The following is a 24,275-nucleotide window of genomic DNA, read 5'->3' on the forward strand; positions in this document are numbered from 1 at the left end:
ATCTGACTATCTGGGCACAATGGGAGCAAATATCTAAGCAAAACTTTAAATAGATATATGGAAAAAAAATCACTACGCTCCAAAACAAAAAAATTACCGCGGGGTGTTTGTCTTTTTTGGAACGAAAATCTCATTAAATCTGTGTATTTTTGTAGCATAAAATCACCTTGGGTTCTCTTTGTAAAAAATATTCATGTCAATTTGTTTGCCGCGAAATAAGAACAGACAAACTCATTTATAATATTAGTAAGGATTGTATGTGAATCCTAGAATATGTATGTGAATATAAGAATCCTCTCGTAGAGCCTCGTGTGATAGTAGTTTTCCCGGATTTGTTCTAGATTTCATGCGTCCGGGAAAAGTTGTAAATTCAACAAAAGCTAATTTAATATAATAATAGTTTTGCTTATGTGATAATATCACATATTATAATATGTACGTGGTTAAAAAGTGCGCAGTGTGTATACAGGGTGGAAAAGGAAGACTTCTATTTTCATACTAGGCCAAGAAATTTTTATTTATTAAAATTTTCTATAAGTTTAATCTAAATTAAATGATTACTTTTTCTCAGAAATAATTTAGTATTTTGATATTTAAAAAAAATCGGTATTTACATTTTTTTCTTACCATTTAGTGATCTTGGAACTTGAAGACATATTTCCGTTAATGCTGCTAACGTTTCATGTTGTCTGTTCCTTTTATCATTTCGAAGCCCAAGCTACCATCTGAATTCCTAAATGAAGAAGTATTACGGTAGTCCCTTGAAACATGCATATATTTATGGCAAATCAAAAGCTAATTTAATGTCTTTGACATAAGATCTTATTGAATTTTGAATCGTAAGAACATCAACATTTTTATACGGTGCTACATTTTCCTTTCTATCTTGAAATATTAAATAGGTGCAAACCCTATAGCTATAAGCTATATAAGTTATACCATTATTGTATTGCCAGATCTAGAAACCGAACCAGGGCTTATAACCAAAAAGATATTTTTTATTTAAAATAATGTTACTTGTGGTAATTCTGTGTAAAGGTTGTCTCGCGGTAGTGACGCCATCTAGATTTGCTTGGTAGAGACTAAGAGCTCTTGATAATTGTTATCAAGTTTATTAGAGTACTTACAGATGGCGCGCAAGCCGTTATTATATATTTTTTAAATAAATATTGTTATTCATGAATTATAAACCTAAAAAACCACCTATTTCTCGTATAATTCATTTTAAAAAAGAAAATTTTATGCTCTACATTTTACAGAACAAGTGTATTATTTTAAAATAACTATGATTTGAACTCACATTATTTTAAGTCACGTGTACAATAATTTCGACAAGTCTTTCGACTGGGAGCGTGGCGTCTCCTGTAATCCGGCTACTCGGAGGTCGGGCTCAGAGGATGGTTTGAGGTCGGGATTCACTGGTGCTGAGTGGCCCATGTTGACTGGACGTCCGCACTAAGCCTGGTATTAATATGGGTCCCCCGGAGGAGTCTGGGGGATGCAGGTTGACTAAGGAGGGGCGAACCGGGCCAGGGGGGTAACCCAGCAGCCAAAAGTCCCCGTATCGGGCAGTAGTGGGATAGCGGCCGGGAGTGGGCGCTCAGTAACAGCCTGACCAATATAATCAGACCTGTTCCTTTTGCCATTTGCGTGCAAGATTTTTTAAATGTAATTAATAATAATGAGGAAACGTGTGTAAATACGAGTGTACTTGTGCATTATTAGTTATTACGGATATAGTAACATTAGTGTTTTTATATGTATCAGCACTCTGCTGACCTATGAATTAGTTTTGGCAAATACACATATTATGTAAATATATTTCATTACCTACTATTTATATGTCAAGACACGCGTAGGTATTAATAATTATTGTATAGTAGCATTTTTATATGCAGGTGTACAGCACTGTTAAAGGTGATGGTTACGCGCGGCACAATGTAGAGTCATTTAGTAATAAATATTATAGCGTATACAATTACACTCAATAACCCAAAATATGTATATTTATGTACCATTGAACGCTATGGCTGAACTTGCATAATGCTGTGTGTGCATACTTCATTTATCTTCTCTAAAGATATTTATCATAAGTAGCATGAAGAATCTTAAAAGATTATTATTATTCGTGTTATATACTTAATATTACGTGTATTAATCGGCGGCTATACTGACGGCATATTGTATTTTCGAATGACGTCATATTTTCTATTCACTAAACTAAATATTCTTACTCTTACTCTTAATGTTTTACTCGCCAGTAAAAAGTAGCCGTGATGAAATAGCAGTGAAGGGTAAGCTTCCTTAATCAAAGAATTTTCAATATACGTCATTTAATAATACAAGGAAATATCTAATCTTTTCTCTTTGTAATAATAACTAGTGGCAGTCCAGAGTTCGAAATTCGGCCGTCGAATTTTATGTAACACATATTTTGCATACATTTAGTTTCCTGCACTCGTCCATATGAACTTTAATTACATATGTATGACAAATCTCACATACAACCGTGCGCGCAATTCGTTTTAATATTTTAAATTTTTATAAACTTACTAGCTTTTGCTCGCGGCTTCGCCCGCGTGAAGGTGTTTTCCAGGATAAAATTCCACTGTTTGATAAAAGTCTTGCTACATATTTTCCCGGTACTTATAGGTTCAAACTAATTTTATCTCCAATCTATAATTTCAGTTCAATCAGTCGAAAATCTAAGAACATTTATACAAACTTTCATCCCCTATTTTATCCCCTTAAGGGTAGAATTTATCAAAATCCTTTCTTAGGGGATGCCTACGTCATAGTAGCTTTATGCATGTAAAGTCTTAGCCCGATCCGTCCAATGGTTTGGGCTGTTCCTTGATATATCACTGTCACCTTTGAGTTATATATTATATTAACAACTGAAGTTAGCTAAAATTGAGTTTCTCGAAGCCGATCACTATTTATGTACTATGTATTTTGAGACTATGCAATTTTGTCGCGTTCGCGATTCACTTTCACTTTTGTTGAGTTTCAGAACGCGATATTAGATCCTCCAACGCGCACGCGAATTTGAACTTTATGCAGCGGTAATAAATTACAAATTGACTCTCCATTTTATTTAGAAAACGTTTGTATGGGAAATAGAAAAATGCTGTTTTGAGGATTTTCCCGGCAATTATTAGAATTTTTCTCACCTTTTAAACCTTCCTAGACCTCCACGAATAATTCAAGACCAAGATAAGATAAATCCGTTCAGCCGTTCTCGAGTTTTAGCGAGACTAACGAACAGCAATTCATTTTTATATATATAGATATTGATATATTCGTGTTGTAATTCGATATATAAACAGGAATATTATTTCATTACACGAAGCTACGATTAGCTAGGGCGGCGATAGCCTAGTTGGTTGTGGAACGGACTGCCGAGACGAATAATAATAATAATATAACGAACGAGACCTGCATACCTGAGAATTCTCCATAGGAATCTTGGAGGGTGTGTGAAGTCTACTAATTCGCTCTAGGCCAGCGTGGTGGACTAAGGCCTAATCCCTCTCAGTAGTAGAGGAAGCTCGTGCCCAACAGTGCGACAGTATATAATACAGGGCTGATATTATTATTATTATTACACGAAGCTGTGTAAATAATATGAATAAAAGACAAGTTTACAGTTTTCACTTTATTTTAATGTTGACTGTGACTATCACTGCTTACACTACACGATGCATTCCACAACATCCTGATATGATCTGCCAGTTACTGTGTATTAATTTGGTAGAGAGTCAAGTATATAACTGAACGATGAGGCGAGTAGATCGGCTACGTATTGTTAACGGCCGCCAATAAACTATACGTGGCTCATCAATCGTTATCGTATTGTGTTAGAGTCTTACCCCCTTATTCATAAACGTATAAATTTTTTATCTAAGGATGAAGTAAATTTGTAATAACAAGCCTGTTTCTCAGTGCCAAACGGCACTGAGAAATAGACATAGGGCCGTTGTGATTGGTTATTATTGTTGTATTTCAATATTAGCCAATCACAACGGCCCTACGTCTACGCACTGCGAAGACTGCCATGCCGTCAGCACTGAGAAACAGACTTGTTATCACAGCCTTACTCGATCGTTAGATAAAAAACGTCTATGAATAAGGGGGTTAGTCATTAGATGAACGACCGCAAGCCCAGTATACTGGCAATCATCATAATCAAGTGATGTTAGGCTATCGTCAACTTCTTATAAGCCATGGTTAAATATTGCCTGGGTTTTAACTCTAAGGTCCCTGTTGATGTACTGAATATAGAGACTAGTAAAAAGAACCTAATGTTTCAGAACCCAGACGATCTTAACCAGTCTAATATTTAAAATGACTAAATTCGTTTTATTGAGAAGGTTCAGGCTCTTTTTTTTCTTCCGGCGATTTAGCCATTTCAGGTTTGGCTGGCTCTTCCATCTTCATGTCCTTCTTCTCTGACATGATTAGTTCAGGAACTTGCATGGGTTTGACTTCCTCTGCAGGTTCTGGTACCGCTGATCTTTCTTGTGGAACATCCTCTTCTACGCTCACCTGTAAAATTATAATTTCTATTATACTACGGACAGGTAAGAATGCGTAACTTGCGTTGTAATTTATCATCATAATTTTGTAAGACATATCATATTATGTGCATATTACTTAGATATAAATCGAATGAACTTTACAGTGTGGTTGAAAGTTACAAGTATTTTATATTTCGATTGCTGGTTTTAAAGATTTTAAACTTATTTAATGCCACAGTAACGTAACAAATAAATTCATACCTCAATTGGCATCTCAACTTTTTTCTCACTCGTCAATTCCTCTTCGTCTTGTTCAACTGCAGACTTGACTCCGGGAGCCGCAGCGGGCTTGGGTAGGATGGTGCAGTCAGCCTGGCTGGTCTTCACGAAGAAAGTCCTAGAGATCTTGAACATATCCAGTACTGCATAGGCTTTCTGCATCGTGTCGAAATTAGCGATCCGTTCACGTGTCATCAGCCATATGTTTTCTGGATTGAAGAAAACGCAATTAGTTTATTATAAAATCATAAATGGATAGCTACGGGGACGAAGCGAGCAATGAGCTCGTTATTGGTTATAAAACTGTTGGTTTGATCCTCTCACCGTGATAATTGTGTGGCAAATCGCATTGTTTAATTTAGTTATTTCTTAGTCTTTGGTTTTAAACGTTTCCCAGTTGATATTAATAAATAGATTTGTATCCTTATGTGAACTGTGAAGGTAAGACGACGTATTGTGTGAGACTGTTGGTTATGAGAAGTCTTACGAGTGTGTACAGGACCGATGCCGCTGCAGGCCCACATGACCGCGTAGTTGTCGTAATCAGTGCTCAGAATGACGAATTCAGAGTCGTAAGGGAGCGGCAACGAGGAGTATTTGATCAGGATGCGACCCTCTCCTTCTCTCCCGTTCATTTGCAGGTGTCCTTCCATCACTCGCTTCAGACCAGTCCTAGTAAAATAAAAGTATATTAAAAGAAGTGTCAATACCTGACCAATTTTCATATATAGCTTTTATCAGGGTTCTCTATTATACTAAAGGTTTTACAGACCGCCAAACCAGTCTGTCTGTCCAGCCGAGTAGACCATTACAAGTCCTCCAACTACCGTTCGAAAAAATGCGTAAAAATTTTGCACCCTGCATTTTCATGATCATGATTTATATTTTCCATGGATAAAATGGACTCTATATTTTAAGTAAGACCTCTAGCAATTCATCGATGAAAATTAATTCCATGAAATAGTTTTTGCGTGATGCGCGTACAAATAAATAGACTGACAGACAAAAAATATAATGACTGTTGTTTGGGTCTGTTGCTCCTAATCCCCGATATTAGATTTTTCTTCAATGTTTGTAAAGACCTTGGCCTGTTACAATTTTATTAAAGACTTTACACTCGAACTCTCCTCCATTTACTCCATAAATAAGGTGGTACGTACAGTGAGCTGGTGATTTCATTGGAGACGACGATCCTCCCCTCCGGCGTCGCCTCGAAGTTAGTGGCGACGCAGCGGGTGCCGATCTCGCCCACCGAGAAATACCGCTCGGCCTCATACCACGTGCCCAGGAACCGGTTCATCGTGAAGTTGGTCATCGGCTGAGTAAGATGCATTCATTGGTTACAGCAGTTATTACAGAAGACCTAATGAGCCAGCAGTGAAGGGTTACGCTAGTTTTTTTTATCTGGGATAAGAATAGTAAGTACACTAGCTTACTAGTTTTTTTCATAGAGAAAGTATCTGTAATAAGCTGGTTGTCAAAACGAATGTGCCAAGAAATCCCCGTAGTGGGATAATTACAAATATTTATCTGATTCGTGAAAAGTTTTCCATCTGGGCGTTTTGTGAAGTCCTGTAATTAGTTTCCATGAACATGTAAATATCTACTACCATTGTGTTTGAGTTTCTAAGAGTTAGGAAATTGGCACTTAGGAATGCTGTGCAATAGTATAGCATTACTGCTTGATTCTACAACCTGTATGATTATGCATGTGAAAAAATATATTATTTGTTTTCAAAAACCGTAACAATAGCTTTAATTAATAAAATTACATGGATATAAACTCGCGCATTGCTTATCGTGATGGAGAGGTACAATTAGAGTACCAACAGTTTACCGAACTTTACGTATATAAAAAGAAGATTACATAGTTATAACAAGCTGTTCACAAAGACATATGAATAACCCTTGTATCGTATGAATGGAGTGGAAAGCGAAAGTGTGAGGTGTCAGCGACCGCGCCGGCTGGGAGCGCAACTGGTTCCACGTTGTCGATGGTCAGTGTTGGCGCGGGTTACACAAGCCGCTCGCGTCCGGGAGCACGGTCGAGGCTGCGGCGGACAGCCGACCCACTCAACCGCAATGCAAATGTATTGGCCACGATGTTTTTGTGCGTTATTCGATTGTTGAATATGGTATTTGTTAATGAGGATTAATTTGGATTTTTTAGAGGTATTATTTAGGCAAGATTAATAATAATATCTACTTATAAGAAATTATGATAATTTATATACTTGGTTTTTACTTTTTTGTGGAGTTTATATTTAAATATATCCTATTAGTTTTTGAATGTTACTACGGATTGTTATTTTGAGATTTATAACATATCTTGTTAGTTGACCGCTGTTGCGCCTGCCAAATACAAGGTTTGCAAAAATCCCCAAAAAACTTTTATATGATATTTTTTTGCAAAAAATCTTATTTACTGTACAGAAACGATAACTACAATTGTATTGTGTACCTACAATGATATTATATTTAATTTATTTTTCTAATATTATTGTGTACCTAGATAAGTTTTTATTTACTTCAAATAAAAATATGCATCAAGAATACAACAAATATCTATAACTTATTTTATGACTACAAGTTATTACCGAGGTACAATGAAATCGTAATAAAGAAGTTTGGTATAGAAATATTTGAAAACATTTAAATAACTTGTGTATAATTATAACCGACAAAACTAGCAATTAGAGATTTAATTTTAATAATAGCAGTACTAATGACAAATGAACAGAAAATCATACCTGAAAATCGGGACACCATCCCAGCGAGGGGATCTGCGCAGACGCAGTCGCGACGAGAGCCAACACCGACAAGTACCACATGCTGAGTGCTGGAGTCCGGAGGGCCACCACGGGAATGATGCCTGGAGTCCCGGCGCACGCTTATAAACCCTCCGCTGCCTGGAACCGGTCTAGTGCTTGAAACGCATCTAATGGAACTCCTTATCTAGCCAGCCCTAGGCCAGCGCTTCTCAATTAATGAGACATGACAACATGTGTGATTACAAGCATGCATCATGCGCATCTGATAATTATTCTTTCCATTTATAAACGTAAGGCTTTTTCTTTAATTAAACGCGAACTTAAGTTTAATTTAAAATCAGACATTATTGATTTGAAATCCGTCAGTGAATTTAAAGTGAGATATTCACTTAGAGATATTCGATGGTGTTGATGTAAAAATGTTAGTTATATTTACACAGTATTCTAATAATTATTTTTTAATTACTTATATATCAACCATGATCACTCATCAAAATTAATTCTATGAATTCAAAAACTATCTGTCATAGGCAGCACGTAAAGGTGAAATTGTCAGAGGTCAATTAATTTTTTTCCAACATCCTGCAGTGATGAAATCAGGTGTTTTCTTTATAAGGAAAGCCATTCATGCTCAGGTTTTTCTAGGATGGTAAAGCAAGTAACAATTAAAAATGAATATACAGGTAAGTGCTAAGCTCGAGTTACACCCTCGTCAGTCTGCCACTGTTTCTCAAATATCGTATGATGTGATATTTCACCCCTACATCGTAATTATTTTATAATTTATTAGTTTATTCGCAGTATATTTGCCTTTTGGAAAATGAGGTACTTAGTTTTATTTCCAGATCAGAAATTCAAATATGTGTGACCTGTTCTATTTGAAATTTGTGCTCGTTACAGTTACAATTTTGTAAAATATGTGCTATGGGTCTTAAGCTTAGTAAAGTGTACTACTGATTGCATTTCTGGCGACTCTTTAGTGATAGAAAGCGTACGCTGATGTTTCTTACCCGACATCATAGCAAACAGTTCACCAGTAAACGTTTCATTAATGAGGAAAGTTTGAGAATAACTCCTGTCGACTGATTTATTATGGACGTTCGGGCTCATAATGAATTTCGCAGCGTTCCTTGTTAGGTGATGCGTCTGCGCATGTGTGTTAATGCTTTTTCTTTGTTTACTTTTGTTTATTGCCGAGTATTATTGCCAATATGGCCGGATGTCTTCTTTGTAATAGCCTATACGGTCTTAAGTTTTTCCCGCGTATGGGCTCGAATTGTTTTTGTTTGTTTTGTAAGTGTTATATCGGTGGGAAATGAAATATTTAAGTTTAACCCCTTTTACATAAGTTTTTAAATTTTTATATTCACGTAAAATATTAATGAAATTAAACATAGGTTGAGGATGTTTCAATTTACAATTAATGATCTTATTTTTTTTTTATTGACTCATCCTCATTATCCTCATGCTATTAAAAAGTTTTTAGAGCATTTTTTTTTAAATTATGTTTTGTATGTTTGTATAATATTAACATTGTAATATTATGTGTTACAATGTTAATATTATACAAACATATTTTATGTTTATTTTATTGAAACACAACGTGGTTGCATACGTCTTATTCATAACTATTATTAGTATGCTGGTTTTTTAACTAATTTAATTGAAATGAAATGAAATGATGATTTATTTGAATCTGTAAAATGTTATACATTATTGATATATTCCTATTGTGCTTAAAGAAATTTTGGGTTAAACCTTTTTATGAGTGTATACTGTATAATGAACTAAAGTAGTGCAGTTGAGATGCATTATAATATTACTACTTATGCAATGCTATAAAGTCCTTAGACATAGAGTCGCCTTGCTGGTTTAATAGGAGTTAGAGGTTAAGCAATAGAAAAAATCGTTTTTCACAACAAAAAAGAACTTGTCTTAGTTGTTCGGTATTAGGATTTATAGCGGTGTGGTAGAAACCGGGATTATGGCACTTATTAAGTTTAGCAGATTGTGCACCCCCATCTACCTTTTTACGAAGAAAATGTGTAATCAATATGTGTATGATCTTTCTTGTATTTAATATTGACGATGAGTCCCTGCATCGCTGAGGCACACTATTTGAATAAACGCCAGATCGTGACTTCGATTTCCGTTTAGGCATGAAAATGATCGTGACATGTCATATTATGTGTGGTAGAGACCCGCTATATAGATTTTCTAATCATATGTATAAAAGTACGACTCCACCGAGTTGCTACCCATTGATATGTATGGTTGCTACTACTGTTTGAATGAAAATCGAAGTCTACATCTGATGTTTGGTAGAGTCTAGACGGAGCTTTCAGCCTGTGTTGCAGTGTACGGAGCAGGCCACCGCTTAGCTAACGAAATCGCACTCAGTGTACCAACAATGAATGAGGTCTGCCCGCCCTGGTCGCGAGCATTTTACAATAATGTTTACGCTCAGTTTCAAGAGCGAAATGTCTATTGTCTACACATTCCCTGTTGTGCAATAGACATGGGCTTACTGCTGGCAGAAGGAAACCAAACATAGTATATAACATAGTATAATAACAATAATTAATTTCTTAATTATTGGTGTCTATGTAAGGGCCGACATCGTCTACAAGCTATTAAAGCGGTACTCATCCGAGGCACGTTGTTGATGGTTCAAAGCAGCTCTAGTGCCCCTACCCCGGTACCATAGTCGCCTCGTCCAGTTATTGACGACGCTTGAGAGCCTGTGTGAATCCGAAACTATGCTATTATGTACGCAGTTAATTACAAGTGACGATGTGCATTTATGGCAGCATACAATTATCGAGTCCACATACAAATATCGAGGAATGTTCCCACCACAAATGGTGGAACAAAAAGAGCTGATGCATCTGCCCGGTTACCGGTTCTGGAGCTGTCCTTTTATTTCTATGTATCTATTTTTGCCCGACTGGACTGTACGGGGCCTGTGGTAGTCTAGCGGGTTTTATTCATACATATCTTTAATTATAGGTATGTTATGTGTTGAGGCAGCTGGCCTAATTTTAATGAGTATATCAATATGTCTCGGTAATTATAATTTTAATAGTCTATATAGATTATTTTAATAGCGACTGATAAGTGGTACATTTACATAAATGTATATAGATTTTACTGATGTCTAAGAGAGTTAAAATTAGAAAATATATAATGTTTTAATGATCTGTTGCAATTGACATATGGGTTTAATTGCGTTATATTTAGCCTTTAATTACATTGTAGCTTGTAATGCCATCGCCAGAAACCCCGTTATCAATAAACATTGTACAAAATAATTATTTTAACTACTCACTGCCTTATCACATGTCAAATACCTAATTTGAGAGACGTGCTTAGATCAATAATTAAAGTCAGTTTATGTATCAGGATGGCCGAATAGTAACAGGAGCAACTGATGCTAAGTCTGTCCATGAACACACAACTTTTGACAAAATCGAAAGGTTTAAAAAAAAGCAACCGAATCAAATTGAGTTACAACTACACATTGGCGACAAGGTATTATTATAAAAAACGTGCGCACTCGAGAGCTGAAATTTATGTCCAACCTAACGAAATCCTCGCCAGTAATGATAAGCTCAGCGACGTATGTAGATACTGTATTATTTGCATCTTACTTACCCCTTTGGAAATAAAGGTGTTGGGTTAATTGTGAATGACTAGAATACTGCCATCGTGGTGCAAACCAAACTTAATCGATACATTTAACGTGTTTTTTACAAGGACTCACCTGCCGCTCGCGCTGGTCAGCCGGTAATGACTGATAACTACCATGCGGCTTCTAATACACTTAATGAGATTAGCTTTGTAAATCCTGGCTGTACAATCTTTACTTTAGCCTCTGTTTCAATTATAAATCTCGACAGTATTGTTCAAGACTATACAAAGAAAATGTGTTTTATTGTATAATTTTGCATAGTAATATTGGGGAAAGTCTTCCTCTAAATGTTATGATCCCGTGCTGTAGTGAGTTTATATTTTATTATCTAGTTCGTCTACCTCCATGTCAGCTTGTCGTAACTCGTACTAGCCGTGTAAGGGTTCCACAGAATGAGAGTCTACGACGAGTACGAGACCAACATGATCAACACAACTACAATTTGGGGAGATATTAACATGGCTGTACTCTGTAGAGCGTGCCAAATAATTATACATACCCTCGAAAAACATTACCATCCTTTAGCAGTCGGATAAAAATAACATTATTTCTTCATATTGTGACATTTCTGACAGAAAAAGATTTTAGTTATTTTTTTAATACTAAGGTCTTAACCTCTACATAAACAAAAACATTTATTCTAAACTTTATTAAGCTTTGACAGTCGAAATGATGTCTCAAACAATTTGTATCAGTAAAACAGGTAAATAAGGCGATTTCGTAATTTGAAGTATTCTTTTATTGCTTTGAATAACGAGACGATCTTGCCGCTCACCTGATGGTAAGCGATATGACCGCCCATAAACAGTAGAAACACCATCCAACACCTTGAATTACAAAGTATTACTGCGCTTGCCATCCTGAGACATGAGATGTTAGTCTTATTATGATCAGTGGCACTGGCTACAGTGTTCTTTAAACTGGAACACAATAGTGACTACACACTGCTAATTGGCGGCAAAAATAGATATTGCGGTGGTACCTACCCAGGCGGACTTCCACGTATGAGAAACCTATCACCAGGATGTGGAAGTACGAAAGTTATATCGAAATGATTAGCAGAGATAGAGAATAAGTTAGTAGTAAATTAGTATTGTTAACAACATATGATGTAGTTATCAACAAGTTTCTGTTGCTAGGCGCGGTGTGCAGGAAGTACAGCGAAGCTTGTTCGCGTCAATATTATTTATCGTCGCGGTGGGTCGGTGGCTCGGTTCCGTCACCTGTCACCTGTCACTCTGACGGGACCTGTCGATCGCTTACATTCCTCGCAGTGGTTTTTATACAATACAGTTTTTATAGGATATTTAGCAAGCAATTTAGATTATAAAGTACGCAACGGTATAAATATTAGGTATTAAGAGATTAGATCGCATGGGTCTAGTGGCAGTGTACTTTGTCTGTTAGGTTTTGCATTTGATTAAGGTCGGACAATATTTTGTGTAAGTTTTTCGACTCGTACATTTTTAAATATTAGGATAAACGTAAGTTCGGCGCGATGAAGGTATACTAGTTGTAGGTAACTCTGTCTATCTGTCCGCCGACTAATATTTGATGTGTCGGCAGCCCCGGATCTAGGGAGGCGGCAAGCCAAGGCCCGTGACCCGGGCGGCAAATTCACATTTGGCAGACACAACTCATCATTAACGCAACCTTGACTACTGAGGCATTCAGTACATTAAACACATACATTATTTCCCGCGGGAAGCGAAATGATGGTGATGATGATGACAAAGGTAAAAATATAGGTGGTTGCGAGCGGCATTATCCAGATTTTGCCCCGCCTACAAAAAAATCAAGATCCGGGACTGTGTGTTGGTGTGATGTAGAATGCCCTGCATTATCGGTCATCGTTGGTGTGGAGTCGATAATGTTGTGAACAGATTTTATACTTACGCCATCAGACGTCCAATGCTAGAATTTCGAAGTCAGTGAGATATCAGTCGTATTTCACTAGATGGTAGGACAGTCGTATGGCAATTACGTCGAGTCAACTAACCTAACGATGTTTTGTATTTTCGGCCACTACCGCAATGTGCAAGCATCTTTAGGTTCTGGTTGAAACTACCAACCAAATATATGAAGGGAATAATTGAAGAGCTTTGCTCTTCGAGGCTCTGGCTCGACTCACTGCTATGTATGGGAAATCACATTGCTTTCATTAGGCGAAAGACTTATTAGTTTTAATGTCTGATTAAGTATTATTAAGTAGGAAATTGTTTATTTGATATTACACTTGCAGCGGTCCGACCCTTCACGGCTCTACCGAAAGCTGGTTGTAGGGAGAGTCAAGAAATAAACAAGTGGTGTGTGTGTAACTAAAATATTTTCGTTATTTAATTTACTACGAATAAGAACACATTTTTACAGAATGTTAATGTTTCTAAACAATATCTACAAAATTGTACACTATGTGAAAACTTAAAATACTTTTTTTTATTACAATAAAACAGAGACAATGTTTTCAACAGAATTAAGTTAGCTGTATTACCATCGTTATCTTACTTACTAATTATTTACATTTTTTTTACGTCATGTAATGAATAATTACGTAATGGATTTGTTGTTCCTTGGACATCGCTTATTTTTCTGTATTGCTATTATGGCATACTTCTGGCTATGCAGTCATGCGCAGAAACACGCGAGTGACGCCGCATCGTCAGTGTCCTACGCGGACGCTAGTGCTACGGGGTTACCACGAAGTGTCGAAAGTTAGGATCGAAAGTCGATGAACAAAAATGTATGCCTTGAACAGTATCAACTCATTAGATAAGTTTAGAAAAAAAAAATACAAAATTAATATTTGTACCGTGGTATACACATACAAGTTTAAAACTCGTTTTTACGTTTATAATTGAAGATAAAAACATTGTAATCAATTGTACAATATAGCTGTTGTTTATGTTTCCGCCTATTGTACAAACATTGATCCAAATACAATCCAAAGATGTCCAAGGAACCGTAACATTAAACATACTTTGCATTGATAATTTGTTACATTTGAAGGCAGTCCCGACCAACGCCGATATATCACAACGACCTTATAACTACAATTGAAACAATTCTAACAGTTTGTTCTATAAACGTAACGCGTAAGTCAGGCAGGCTACGTACTGTGTGGACGATTGTATTGTCATGCATCGTTGGCTTAACTCTAATTATATACACGAATAAAAAACCGAAAACATTGGAAAACGCAATGGAAGACGGCGTTCTCAAAATATTTCCTTTTACATTAAAACAGATAATTATCACATAGAAATCTAACGATACCCCGAAATCACAATCCTTAAAATTACTTGTTCCCCAATTATATTACGTCAATACGCGACGACAAACAAAACACGAGAAATACAAACAAAATCAGGTATAACGTAGGTAACGATCGAAACAGAATAATTAAAGCAAATTGACAATTTCTTCGTTTAAGACTACGTTTTGAACAACTCGTTGGTAACTTTAGTTTATTTTGTAGTTCACAAACGCGTGGAATCGCATTGAAAAGGTATCCACGATACACGCCAAACATACTGATTGCATGTGGAAAAGCGAAAACGTGAAGCGCTCGGCGCGCCCCGTGCCACCCAATGAGTATTATGGAAATGTTTGTTCAAATAGTATCGGACGCTTCCTCCATACACTATGTACAAAACCTTTTGGAATGGAACTGACGGCACTATCTATCAACCGTGTTTGTTTAAATAGAAGCCTAAGGAAATTATAATAGACATCCAGCACTCGCAGTACATTGTACAATAGATTTAATATAACTGGCCACAAACATGTGTTCGATAAAAAGCGACTTTGAAACATTTCAAAGATTTGAAATAAAGCTAAAATAATAATTGGTAAAAATATACGTTTGAAAGTAACGCCTGAGAAGCTCTTAATACTCTAAAGTAGTAAATTAATCCAAAAAATAAGAAGATATTCAAGCTTCATACAAGAGTCCCTAGCGGAATAACCGAATACATTTACGGAGAAATTCGAAGTTAGTAACTAAGTAAGAGGCGAGATTAAATTGGTACCTACATACGTTAAGTTTAACAAATCAAAAATCATTTCAGGTCCCTTTAATTTCTCTTAATTGTATACACCAAACATCTTCGACGCTTTACAAATCTTTGGTGCTCATCGACATTGCATACTGATCGGCACTCGCGTGGCACTCGCGTGTGGTATCCCGGTAGGAGAGGCGCACGGTACCTGCACGGTACACGGTTATTACATAATATTAATACGAACACATTTGTTTTTCTACTTTAGAAGTTACATAAATTGATAAAACCTAATATTGAGATTGTAGAATGTCGTTAAAAAGCTGCGAAATATGAAGTCAGACCACAAATTGGAACGAACCGGAATATGAAAACTTTAGTATACGCGAGAAAGCAGTAGTAGAGTACAATAATTTGAAGCACCAAATATTTTGTAAACTATTTTTTGGCGTGTTAATGGGCAATAGTTTTAATAAACGTTCCATATTAATCCTAGTTCCAACTCTGACTAGACCGATAGGCCGCGTGTTGCTGCGCGAACGTACAGGGCCTGATGGCCGTGACCCGAACAAACGCCACTTAGCTTCATCAAGATACTGATTTAAATTAGGAGGTAGTTGATGTGACGTTTCTACGTCGGGTGCTCACACACTTCGCAACTTTCCGCTGACAATATAATCTATTTTCTATTCTTAAGGAATTAATGTGTCGGTGGCTTTTACAATAATATTTACCCTAATGAAATACATCTTTCAAATAAATACTATGTTGGAAGATTGGTCCCGGATTATAATTTTTAAACAAATTATAACAATTTGGACCCTTTCGGCAAACGTGTGATTTTAAATTAGTCATAAACGTCACATCCGCGACGGTCCGCCGCGAATGCGCACTCCCGGCGACGCTCGGCGACACCGCACCATCTACAACTAAGCGCTTAACATATGCTTCTTAAACACATATCACAATAGCACTCTCGGAGCGAGAGGAAAATTATTTCAAAGTCCATGGGAACGCGCGCGGCCGCGTCACGTGGCCTGGCGTCATTCGTGCAGGTTTTTACTGAGGAGCAGACTGTTGTGCGGCCCCGACAGGTGCCGGATCAACTCCGGCAACGCCTCAAACGTCAGTTGGCAGAAGCAGCAATTGAACCGGCCGGGCGTGTTGGTGCGCCCGTCGTTCTCGCTCGATGATATTACATTACGATGCACTGAGCACAAATGCTTCAACAGGTGAGCTTTCTGCTTGAACATGGCGACGCAGAGTCGACACGCGAAAGGCTTTTCGCCAGTGTGGACCCGGAGATGTGTCTTGAGATTCCATGACATGCCGAACTGTTTCCCGCAGTATTCGCAGCGGTACTCACGCACGGGAGCTTGCTTGCTCGATCCTTGGTCGTGTTCCGTTGAGGGTGTATCATCGCCTCCCATTTGCGGTTGGCACAGCCAAGGTCCCCATGATCCTGCGCTCGGCGGTCGGTACTTGAGAGCGTCTTCATGGGCGGTCGTCGGGGGAGTCACGCTTCGTTCAGGGAGGTAGGGCGGTGCCGACGCACTGAGAGTATGCAGTGCGCCAAGTCGACTCGCTGCGACGGCAGCCGCAGTTGCCGGACCCTGGGGATACCGCAGGTGCGCCATTTCTTCTAAATAACTCGGGGGGAATGATACAAATGGGGGGTTTTGTGAAGGTGAATTATGAAATCCGGGTCTCCTTTTCCTATGCGGCGTGACGACGTAATTTTCTGGCGATGTTTGTACCAGTGACATTAGATCTTGGTCGGGCGGTTTGAGATGGGCATAATCTTCTAACTTTACAGTCCGTAAATCGAGTTCTGGTGGTTCTAGATAATGTGATTTTCGTTTTGCTCTTTCAATACCCCGTCCTAACCGATCACTTAGCAATTGTCTTCTGTAAACTGTCCCCTGTGGCTGGTCATCTTGGCTTGACGACGTTGATCTTCTGCTCGATATGTTCTGAAAAAGTAATTCATAATACTTTAAATATAATAAAATTGAATTGTTAGTTTACAATGTTATTATAATTGAGAGCTTGATATATTTACCTTTGCGGTAACTGTTTCCACGTCCACGTCTTGCGAGTCGTCGTGTTCGCTGCCGGTGTTCTCTGAGTTCCTGGCCAACGACAGATTCACCGGGTTGGACGAGCTCCGCCGTCGAGCTGTCAATCTACCGCATTCTTTATCTCTGTTGTCTGCGTCCTCTTCTTCCCTTTCATCATTACTACTTGTAGACATGTTTTCCTTCTTTACGCTGAGCGATTCAGATTCTCCTCGGTCCTTGTCCTTGCTGTATCCCGCGCCTGGTGTCACTCGCTCGCTCTCCGAATGTGAAGATCCTGAAGGTGCATCGTGTTTACTGCTTTCGTTGCTATTGATGTCTGTTTTAAGATTTTTTGCTTTCCTTTCGCAAGATCTGTTCCGTTCCTCAGCTTGTTGCCGTTCTTTTGTAGACTTCCATACATCTGATTTTATCTCTAGAAGTTCAAATAGTTCTTGCATATCATCTATTTCGCCGGACTGAAATCGAAAAATTTTATTATTATTAACAGCTCGTATAATTTAGTTAAGTTCCGCTTGCAAGACCTTCTATGTTATGAGTAAAACAAGCTCTCGTTAGCGAGCGTGTAAATTAATTTTTGATTGATGTTTGTCGTATGTAATAAATAAACATAAGGAAAACTAATTACCTCTATGTAGGCTTGGCCGCTGTACAGAAACACGAGTAGATGCCTCATGAGAGTGCTGTTAATGCCGGACATGTGAATCGTGACTGGATTCTCGACTGACGGAGTGTCATCGAGTATTTTTCTGTAAGCAGAAAAACTAAGGGTTAATTTAATTGCCAGCTATACGTCAGTGTTATGACGCAAATGTTAAATTACATACGTTATTTTGTAAGTTATTTATGTTTTTAAAGCCATGAATACATTTAAATTGAAGAATATAAAAAAATATTCTAAATAAAGCATGCATAAAAACTTCGCATTATCTCTATTCACACGAAATTGACGCATTTCATATGCATCTAGTACATTAACGTCACTAAATTGTATATTTACAAAATATAGACAAAAGACTATTATAAAATTTTATGTACCTATTAGAAACGCTGACGTCCATAGCTGCGTCCACAATCAAAACAATCAGTATTACAATAAAAAAATCCCCATTTTTAACCCCTAAAGGGCTTGATAGTTTCGCCGTATTAATTGGCGTTCATTAAGTGACAGGCGATGAAACCATCACTATAGATATATCCATATTCAACAAAACAAAATTACCTATACATAATTCAATAAACTCACAGCTCATTGTGCGACCAGGGCTACACCGAGAACTGAGCCGTATAAGAATTCTAAACTGTATGCAGTCCATGCGATACACAATAGAAAATCTAAGGAATCGCTTTCGGGTTCAGTATTATTAAAAGACATAGGGTCAGACATAGTGTTTATCCCAAGAAAACCCATACTTCCAACTATACTTTATATTATAAATGTGAAAATAACTCCGTCTGTCTGCATGTATGTTACGCTTTCACACCTGAATCATGAATTCGGTATGCAGATAGCTGAGAGGGACATAGGCAAGTTTTTATACCGGAAAATATCTTCATACGGGCGGAATCAGTGAACAAATACCTGATGAGCGGGCTGGCGGCCGCCATGACGATCCTGTGCGCGGCGAGCGGCACGGCGTCGTCGCAGACCAGCACCAGGTCGGAGTAGCGCGCGCCGCGCCACGCCGCGCCCACCTCGTTCAGGATGCAGGCGTGGTGCTTGCCGTACGTCAGCGTCAGCAGCCCTTCGCCCATCATTCCAGCACTGGAAACAAATAGGAAGAATATTCTTATACAAGATACAAGTGTCGCTGAACATAAAAAACAACTATTTCCACAGTAACCATAGTGCGCTAATACGTTTCTTTGATTTTTAACCATTTAAGGACAGAAACGAATTAGCATATTAAAATCCGTCTTTAAAATAGTACAAATGAAATCAGTAAGTATATAAATGCATTTGTAACGCTGAATACGATTTGAATATTAACTCTCCGAAAATTAAATACAAATCATCTTTTAATTACTCGGTAAATACGTCATAATGTAGTAATTGCTTCCTAAATAATGTCTATATTTAGTTTACCCTTGCTCATTCCGTTCAGTGCGCTTCCACGGAAACAAAACAATGCAAAAATAATTCATATCAACGTAACCTTGTTAATAAATTCTATTTTATGATATTTATATTGAAATACAAAGACTGAATACAAAATTAACATTTTAGAACAACAATGTTACGTCTTAGCTTACTGGTGCATTTTGATTGAGTTTTACGGACTATAAAATCTCCTCTAACCCCAATTATTCTGTAACAATAACGCATCTTGATTGAGGTGCTATAACACTGTAAAAGCGGTGGTTATATACCATTAGGTGTTGTGTTTGTCATGCACCTCCCATCGAAAACGAACGATTTTATTGTGAATTTATTCTCTTGGAATTAATTTTCATTACAACCATGTCAATATGTATTTTTCATTTCTATATTATTATAGTTTATGAAGACGTTATAAAGTTAATTAGTGCGGGTTATATTAAACCGAACGCAAACGTTTACGTATTTGTAATTACAGAGTTAAATCGTGTATCAATGATTCATATTTGTACCTGTAAATGGTTTAATGTAACAAGCAGGCCTGTAACAGCAATTATAATAACGTTGTTTCTCTCAATAATGTTACTAATTGTGATTACAATTATAGTTTCGTGCATCACAAGTGAAATCAAAACAGAGGCCCGTCGTAATGTTCTCGGTTCATTTATTCTACTGAAAACCGACTGTGTAAGGAAGACAAGGTTGCGCCCAGCCGACTGTTACGGCAACAAACGATTCAATAACAGCCCAGTAATAGAATCCGACTGATCATTGGATAATAAATACGGTGGCGTAGTCCTGACCCCATTACACAAGTCTTGTATCAGGAACGAGGATTCCCGGCAGTACCCAGAAACGAAATAGTGCATGTCTCATGTCTGTATTTTTCATAACGTTTGTGTCAAACATCTTACATCACTGCTAATAAGAAGCATTTCACGAAACTTTCGGAAATCGTATACATTGTTAATCCAATTTGGAATAAAAAGTTAACGAATGTTTTTAACGTTAAACAATGATTTGAAAGAATCAAGATTACAGCGCATATTAATCTAAAAAGTTTCTTAATCTAAAAAGGTAATAGAACCTAATAGCAGGTGATAGAAAGCCTGCAGCAAACCTTGGCCCGATAATCGTAATGATTGCTGCAATGGAAGCTATATCGTTTAAAAGACGATCAGCAGGCGCTTCTTTGCATTGTTTGGCAAGAGTGGGGTCACAGGCGATGGTACTGTTCATTGTTGTCGGTGACGGTTGTTCTATTGTTGTGTCGTATCGCTTAGAACACATTTAATTGCCCTGCTACATAAAAGTGCAATGCGAGACCGCCAGTACTAATACTGACTAATGTTGCCAAAACGGTTATTTGGCAATATTCATTATTTTTCATTATTAGGACACAGAAACAATAAGGTAGATAGAAATTGGAAATAGTATAAGGCATTAGCAGTGAACTATCTTCAGACGCATGCATTAAAATTAAATTAAACAATTACAATTAAAATACAATTAGTTACAAACAAAGCAGAATAATATCAATAAACACGTGAAAGGAAAAAACCTAAATAGATTAGTTATTAGGTACTTGAGGATTGTGATAAGAGAATATCCATGGACATGCAAACATCTAGAGAAATTGAGCGTTGTTTAGTTCGGAGGAATGGGAACAAGGCAAATACAATTTAATGGACCTCCGAAATATAGCCTCAGATCAAAACGGCAATTCCCACCAACAGCATTGCACCTGGCAACACCGAGCAACCATTACCGGGCCGCAGTTCGCACGCAAGACGATTCTAATCGCATTCGGTCACGGTTTTGCAATTGAGATTTCAATTGTTTAAAATTTTTGGACTCATGAGAATTCATTATTTTGTAAAAAAAATTAAATATGTTTCTTTATGTGTCTATTTTTGGAGTTTCATGGTCGATAAAAGAATCGTAGAATGGAATTAGCGGTCATATAATTAAGTGCTTACTGGCGTGCAGAGCTATATAGCTCTGTATATAATAAAGCTTAGTTTTTGTTCACAGACTGACATTTCCTTGAGTACGGGAATATATTAAAATAGAATCAAATTGCTTGCTTCCTTACGTATTCGCATAGATTAACTATAATTATAATAATAATCAGTTATTGGGGACTGCTCGTTTTGTTATCGTTGTGCTTCTGATTTATATTTTCTAATAGAGCAAACAAATTGATCCGTAAAATGAACCTATCCACTATTCCACACGTATGAAGATCAGGAAATAAGATTGTACCGGCCTCCCCGGAGTAGAGGCGTGAGCTTATAAAAAAAAATGATAATTCATTAGTCATGTATGTCACATGTCATGTGTCATTGAACATACTTAGACTTATGATAGGTCAAGATATATAATACAATAAAACGGATATTTACAGATATTAAGTGCTAGAGGTGAAATTAAAAAAAGCAAAATATATAACATATAATATACGTTCCAGTAGATGTACATATAAAGAAAATCATAACAAAACGGGTGTACTCCTCTTGGCGATGAATGTGGGCTGATTCTGTTTTAATGAAACTAATTGGAGGTCACCTCATTAATTACGCGGGTACTGGTCGAGTATGGAGAATTTAGGTACATATTTATGAAGACAAAAATCTCATATACGTTGCCTGTATTGTATTGTAATATCAGAGTTTGTAAAAGCATTTAATTATATTTATTTGTACAATAAAGAAGCAACGTGTATTATCGCGTGAAGGCTATGTTAGTAAAAGCAATGTAGAGGTGGATGAGAAGACAGCTGAAGGCGAATGTACAATAGAGAGATGTGTTGATTGGAAGTTTTCATAAACGTATGATCTTGACTTTTAACTTCGATTGTAATGAACGCTGTTGCGTAAACTACTTATTTATTTGAAGATATAATACACTTTGTACTGGATGCATGCGGCGGTAGAGCGTCGGTGTATCCAATTTTACTTTTTATAATATGGAACCGGCTCGACAGTAGTATAAAATTGGAAAGAAAATCTTTGACATTGTGCTTACGACGCCATCGCTCGAGGTTCGGTCTCGAGTTCAACACCATGATTCATATTTTTGGATGGTGACCCGTTTCATTTGTTACAAAAAATGCAAACATGTATGACCTAGACTAGTGTGTGTTGAACCGGTCTTTCAGTGCCTATTGTGGATTTGAATCACGTAGGTAATCTGCGCGGGGATCAGCCGGTAATTCAGCAGAGGAGTGTATTTTCAGGCGGGCGCCGGCGCAGCGGTGCGAGTCAGGCTCACCCGCCATTGTGTGTGTGAAGCCACTCGAAACGTTGCAGTTCCCATGTTTTGCATCAAATCACTTCTCAGGGTTGCCTTGGTGGCATTAAGCCTTTAAGAATATAAAACTACTTCAGGCGTATTTCAATGTTTCACGGTACAGTGACGGTATAACGAACTGACAAGTGACAACCCTAAGAAAAGATGGTAATAAAAACATTTTACAACTCCGGTAGAATTACTCAGAAAAGATACCGATCAGTTTTCTATGTTTTTCAAAGTGTTTTAAGTTAAATGCCTTTGTGTTGTTCACCACAGCACTTAGATGCGTCTGCAGTCCGTACGCTAAAGTTTGATTTATGCTACAATTTTCTTGTATAATATTCATACATGTTCCTAAACTTGTTATGTTTATACATTTATATTTTCAAACAAAACTTTTTATTATGCAGATATTTGATTATTTATGCTTTTAGGTATTGGTGTTTACTATCTGGCCGTCAACGTAAAGTCAGTTCTCGATATAAAAAGGAGATACACTCAAGGATAATAATGTGGTGACACAACTTTCAGAATCAGATAAGTAGTTTCAGAGATGCTAAAGTACAATATTGAAAATCTACAAATTTCATCTATCATATTTACTGCCATCTAGTGGGCATTTAGAGAATCACTACGCCTTTCTACGTACTATCTATGAAAATATGCTTTCGGACATAATGCTTCTTTCCATTGTTAATAGAGGGCGCCACGGCGATGTTTGGTTCTTATCTAAGGTAAATGAAAAGCAATGTTTCGGCGTTTACATGGCCTTTAATTCAATAACAAATTGACCTTCCTTTAACATTAACGCAGTCACTTTCACCAACACTTTTCAGTAAACAAAATTCCGGAAATTTTAATTTACACACGGTCTTTTTGCCTTTTACCTGCTAATTTGGCGGCAAATGAAGGTAACTTGGTTTTCGACTTTCAGTTTGATTCAATTAAAAGTTATTGAAAGTTAAGATTAATAAACATAGATATGTCGCATATTTTAATTTAGAATACTATAAGAAGTTTTACACCGTTGAGCTCAGAGCTGCACACGCATATAAAATGAATTATAAAAGTTATTCTATTTATATTATTACATCATTAACATATATGTTAATGTTATAAAAAATAAACCCATCAAAATGGAATGAAGACAGACAGGAAGGCAAACTGGACACTCGTTAGAGCATTTGAATATAATAAAATATCTCAATCATTGTACAAGGTTGGGTTAGAAAAGAAATACGGTCTTATGTAATACGGCACACAGTAATTAGCGGCGAACCTAGCGGCCTAGAATGGCAATATAACTGTTGGCTACTGGATTCATTCCCAATTAGGATAATATGGTCACATACTCGCGCGCAGGAAGCGTGCAGAGACCCGACTGCGGGACAAGTATGGTTGTAACACTGACAACACCGAAGCTTCCTAGACGTTAGTAATCAGAGTTTCAATTAACAATTTTTTTGCCTTTGAGAGTAATTTATTCAATCTATATACATATAAATAAATATGAGTACGTTCCATATGGACTCCAAAACGTCTGGAG

General features: G+C 37.2%; 2 protein-coding genes across 3 annotated transcripts; both read right to left on the reverse strand.

Moving 5' to 3' along the window:
* Positions 1-4,068: 4,068 nt before the first annotated feature.
* Positions 4,069-7,677, reverse strand: LOC115447754 (apolipoprotein D). The gene is made up of 5 exons (XM_030174965.2): positions 7,550-7,677; positions 5,960-6,117; positions 5,287-5,471; positions 4,782-5,008; positions 4,069-4,548 (listed from the first exon to the last, which is right to left on the reverse strand). The coding sequence occupies exons 1-5, from the start codon at positions 7,628-7,630 to the stop codon at positions 4,363-4,365; spliced, it is 837 nt and encodes a 278-aa protein (XP_030030825.1). The 5' UTR covers positions 7,631-7,677; the 3' UTR covers positions 4,069-4,362.
* Positions 7,678-13,568: 5,891 nt separating this feature from the next.
* Positions 13,569-19,129, reverse strand: LOC115447756 (transcription factor Ken). Of its 2 annotated transcripts, none has more exons than XM_030174968.2 (4): positions 18,920-19,129; positions 17,966-18,086; positions 17,322-17,795; positions 13,569-17,253 (listed from the first exon to the last, which is right to left on the reverse strand). In XM_030174968.2, the coding sequence occupies exons 1-4, from the start codon at positions 19,093-19,095 to the stop codon at positions 16,303-16,305; spliced, it is 1,722 nt and encodes a 573-aa protein (XP_030030828.1). In that variant the 5' UTR covers positions 19,096-19,129; the 3' UTR covers positions 13,569-16,302. The 2 variants fall into 2 exon arrangements, with proteins under 2 accessions (XP_030030828.1, XP_030030827.2); XM_030174967.2 differs by having other exon boundaries at positions 13,569-17,232; positions 18,920-19,125.
* Between the last annotated feature and the right edge of the window lie 5,146 nt (positions 19,130-24,275).

This window comes from Manduca sexta, chromosome 25 (genome assembly GCF_014839805.1).
Source record: "Manduca sexta isolate Smith_Timp_Sample1 chromosome 25, JHU_Msex_v1.0, whole genome shotgun sequence".
NCBI classification, from domain to species: Eukaryota; Metazoa; Arthropoda; class Insecta; order Lepidoptera; family Sphingidae; genus Manduca; species Manduca sexta.

What these genes read in the sequence shown, in the direction of transcription:
- LOC115447754 (XM_030174965.2), bottom strand. Translation starts at nt 7,630, where the DNA reads ATGTGGTACTTGTCGGTGTTGGCTCTCGTCGCGACTGCGTCTGCGCAG. An exon ending in AATGAAATCACCAGCTCACT is followed by an intron (nt 5,472 to 5,959) that starts GTACGTACCACC and finishes TTATTTTACTAG; the next exon opens with GACTGGTCTGAAGCGAGTGA. An exon ending in CATCGGTCCTGTACACACTC is followed by an intron (nt 5,009 to 5,286) that starts GTAAGACTTCTC and finishes TCTTCAATCCAG; the next exon opens with AAAACATATGGCTGATGACA.
- LOC115447756 (XM_030174968.2), bottom strand. Translation starts at nt 19,095, where the DNA reads ATGATGGGCGAAGGGCTGCTGACGCTGACGTACGGCAAGCACCACGCC. An exon ending in GCCGCCAGCCCGCTCATCAG is followed by an intron (nt 18,087 to 18,919) that starts GTATTTGTTCAC and finishes TTCTGCTTACAG; the next exon opens with AAAAATACTCGATGACACTC. An exon ending in GCGGCCAAGCCTACATAGAG is followed by an intron (nt 17,796 to 17,965) that starts GTAATTAGTTTT and finishes TTTCGATTTCAG; the next exon opens with TCCGGCGAAATAGATGATAT.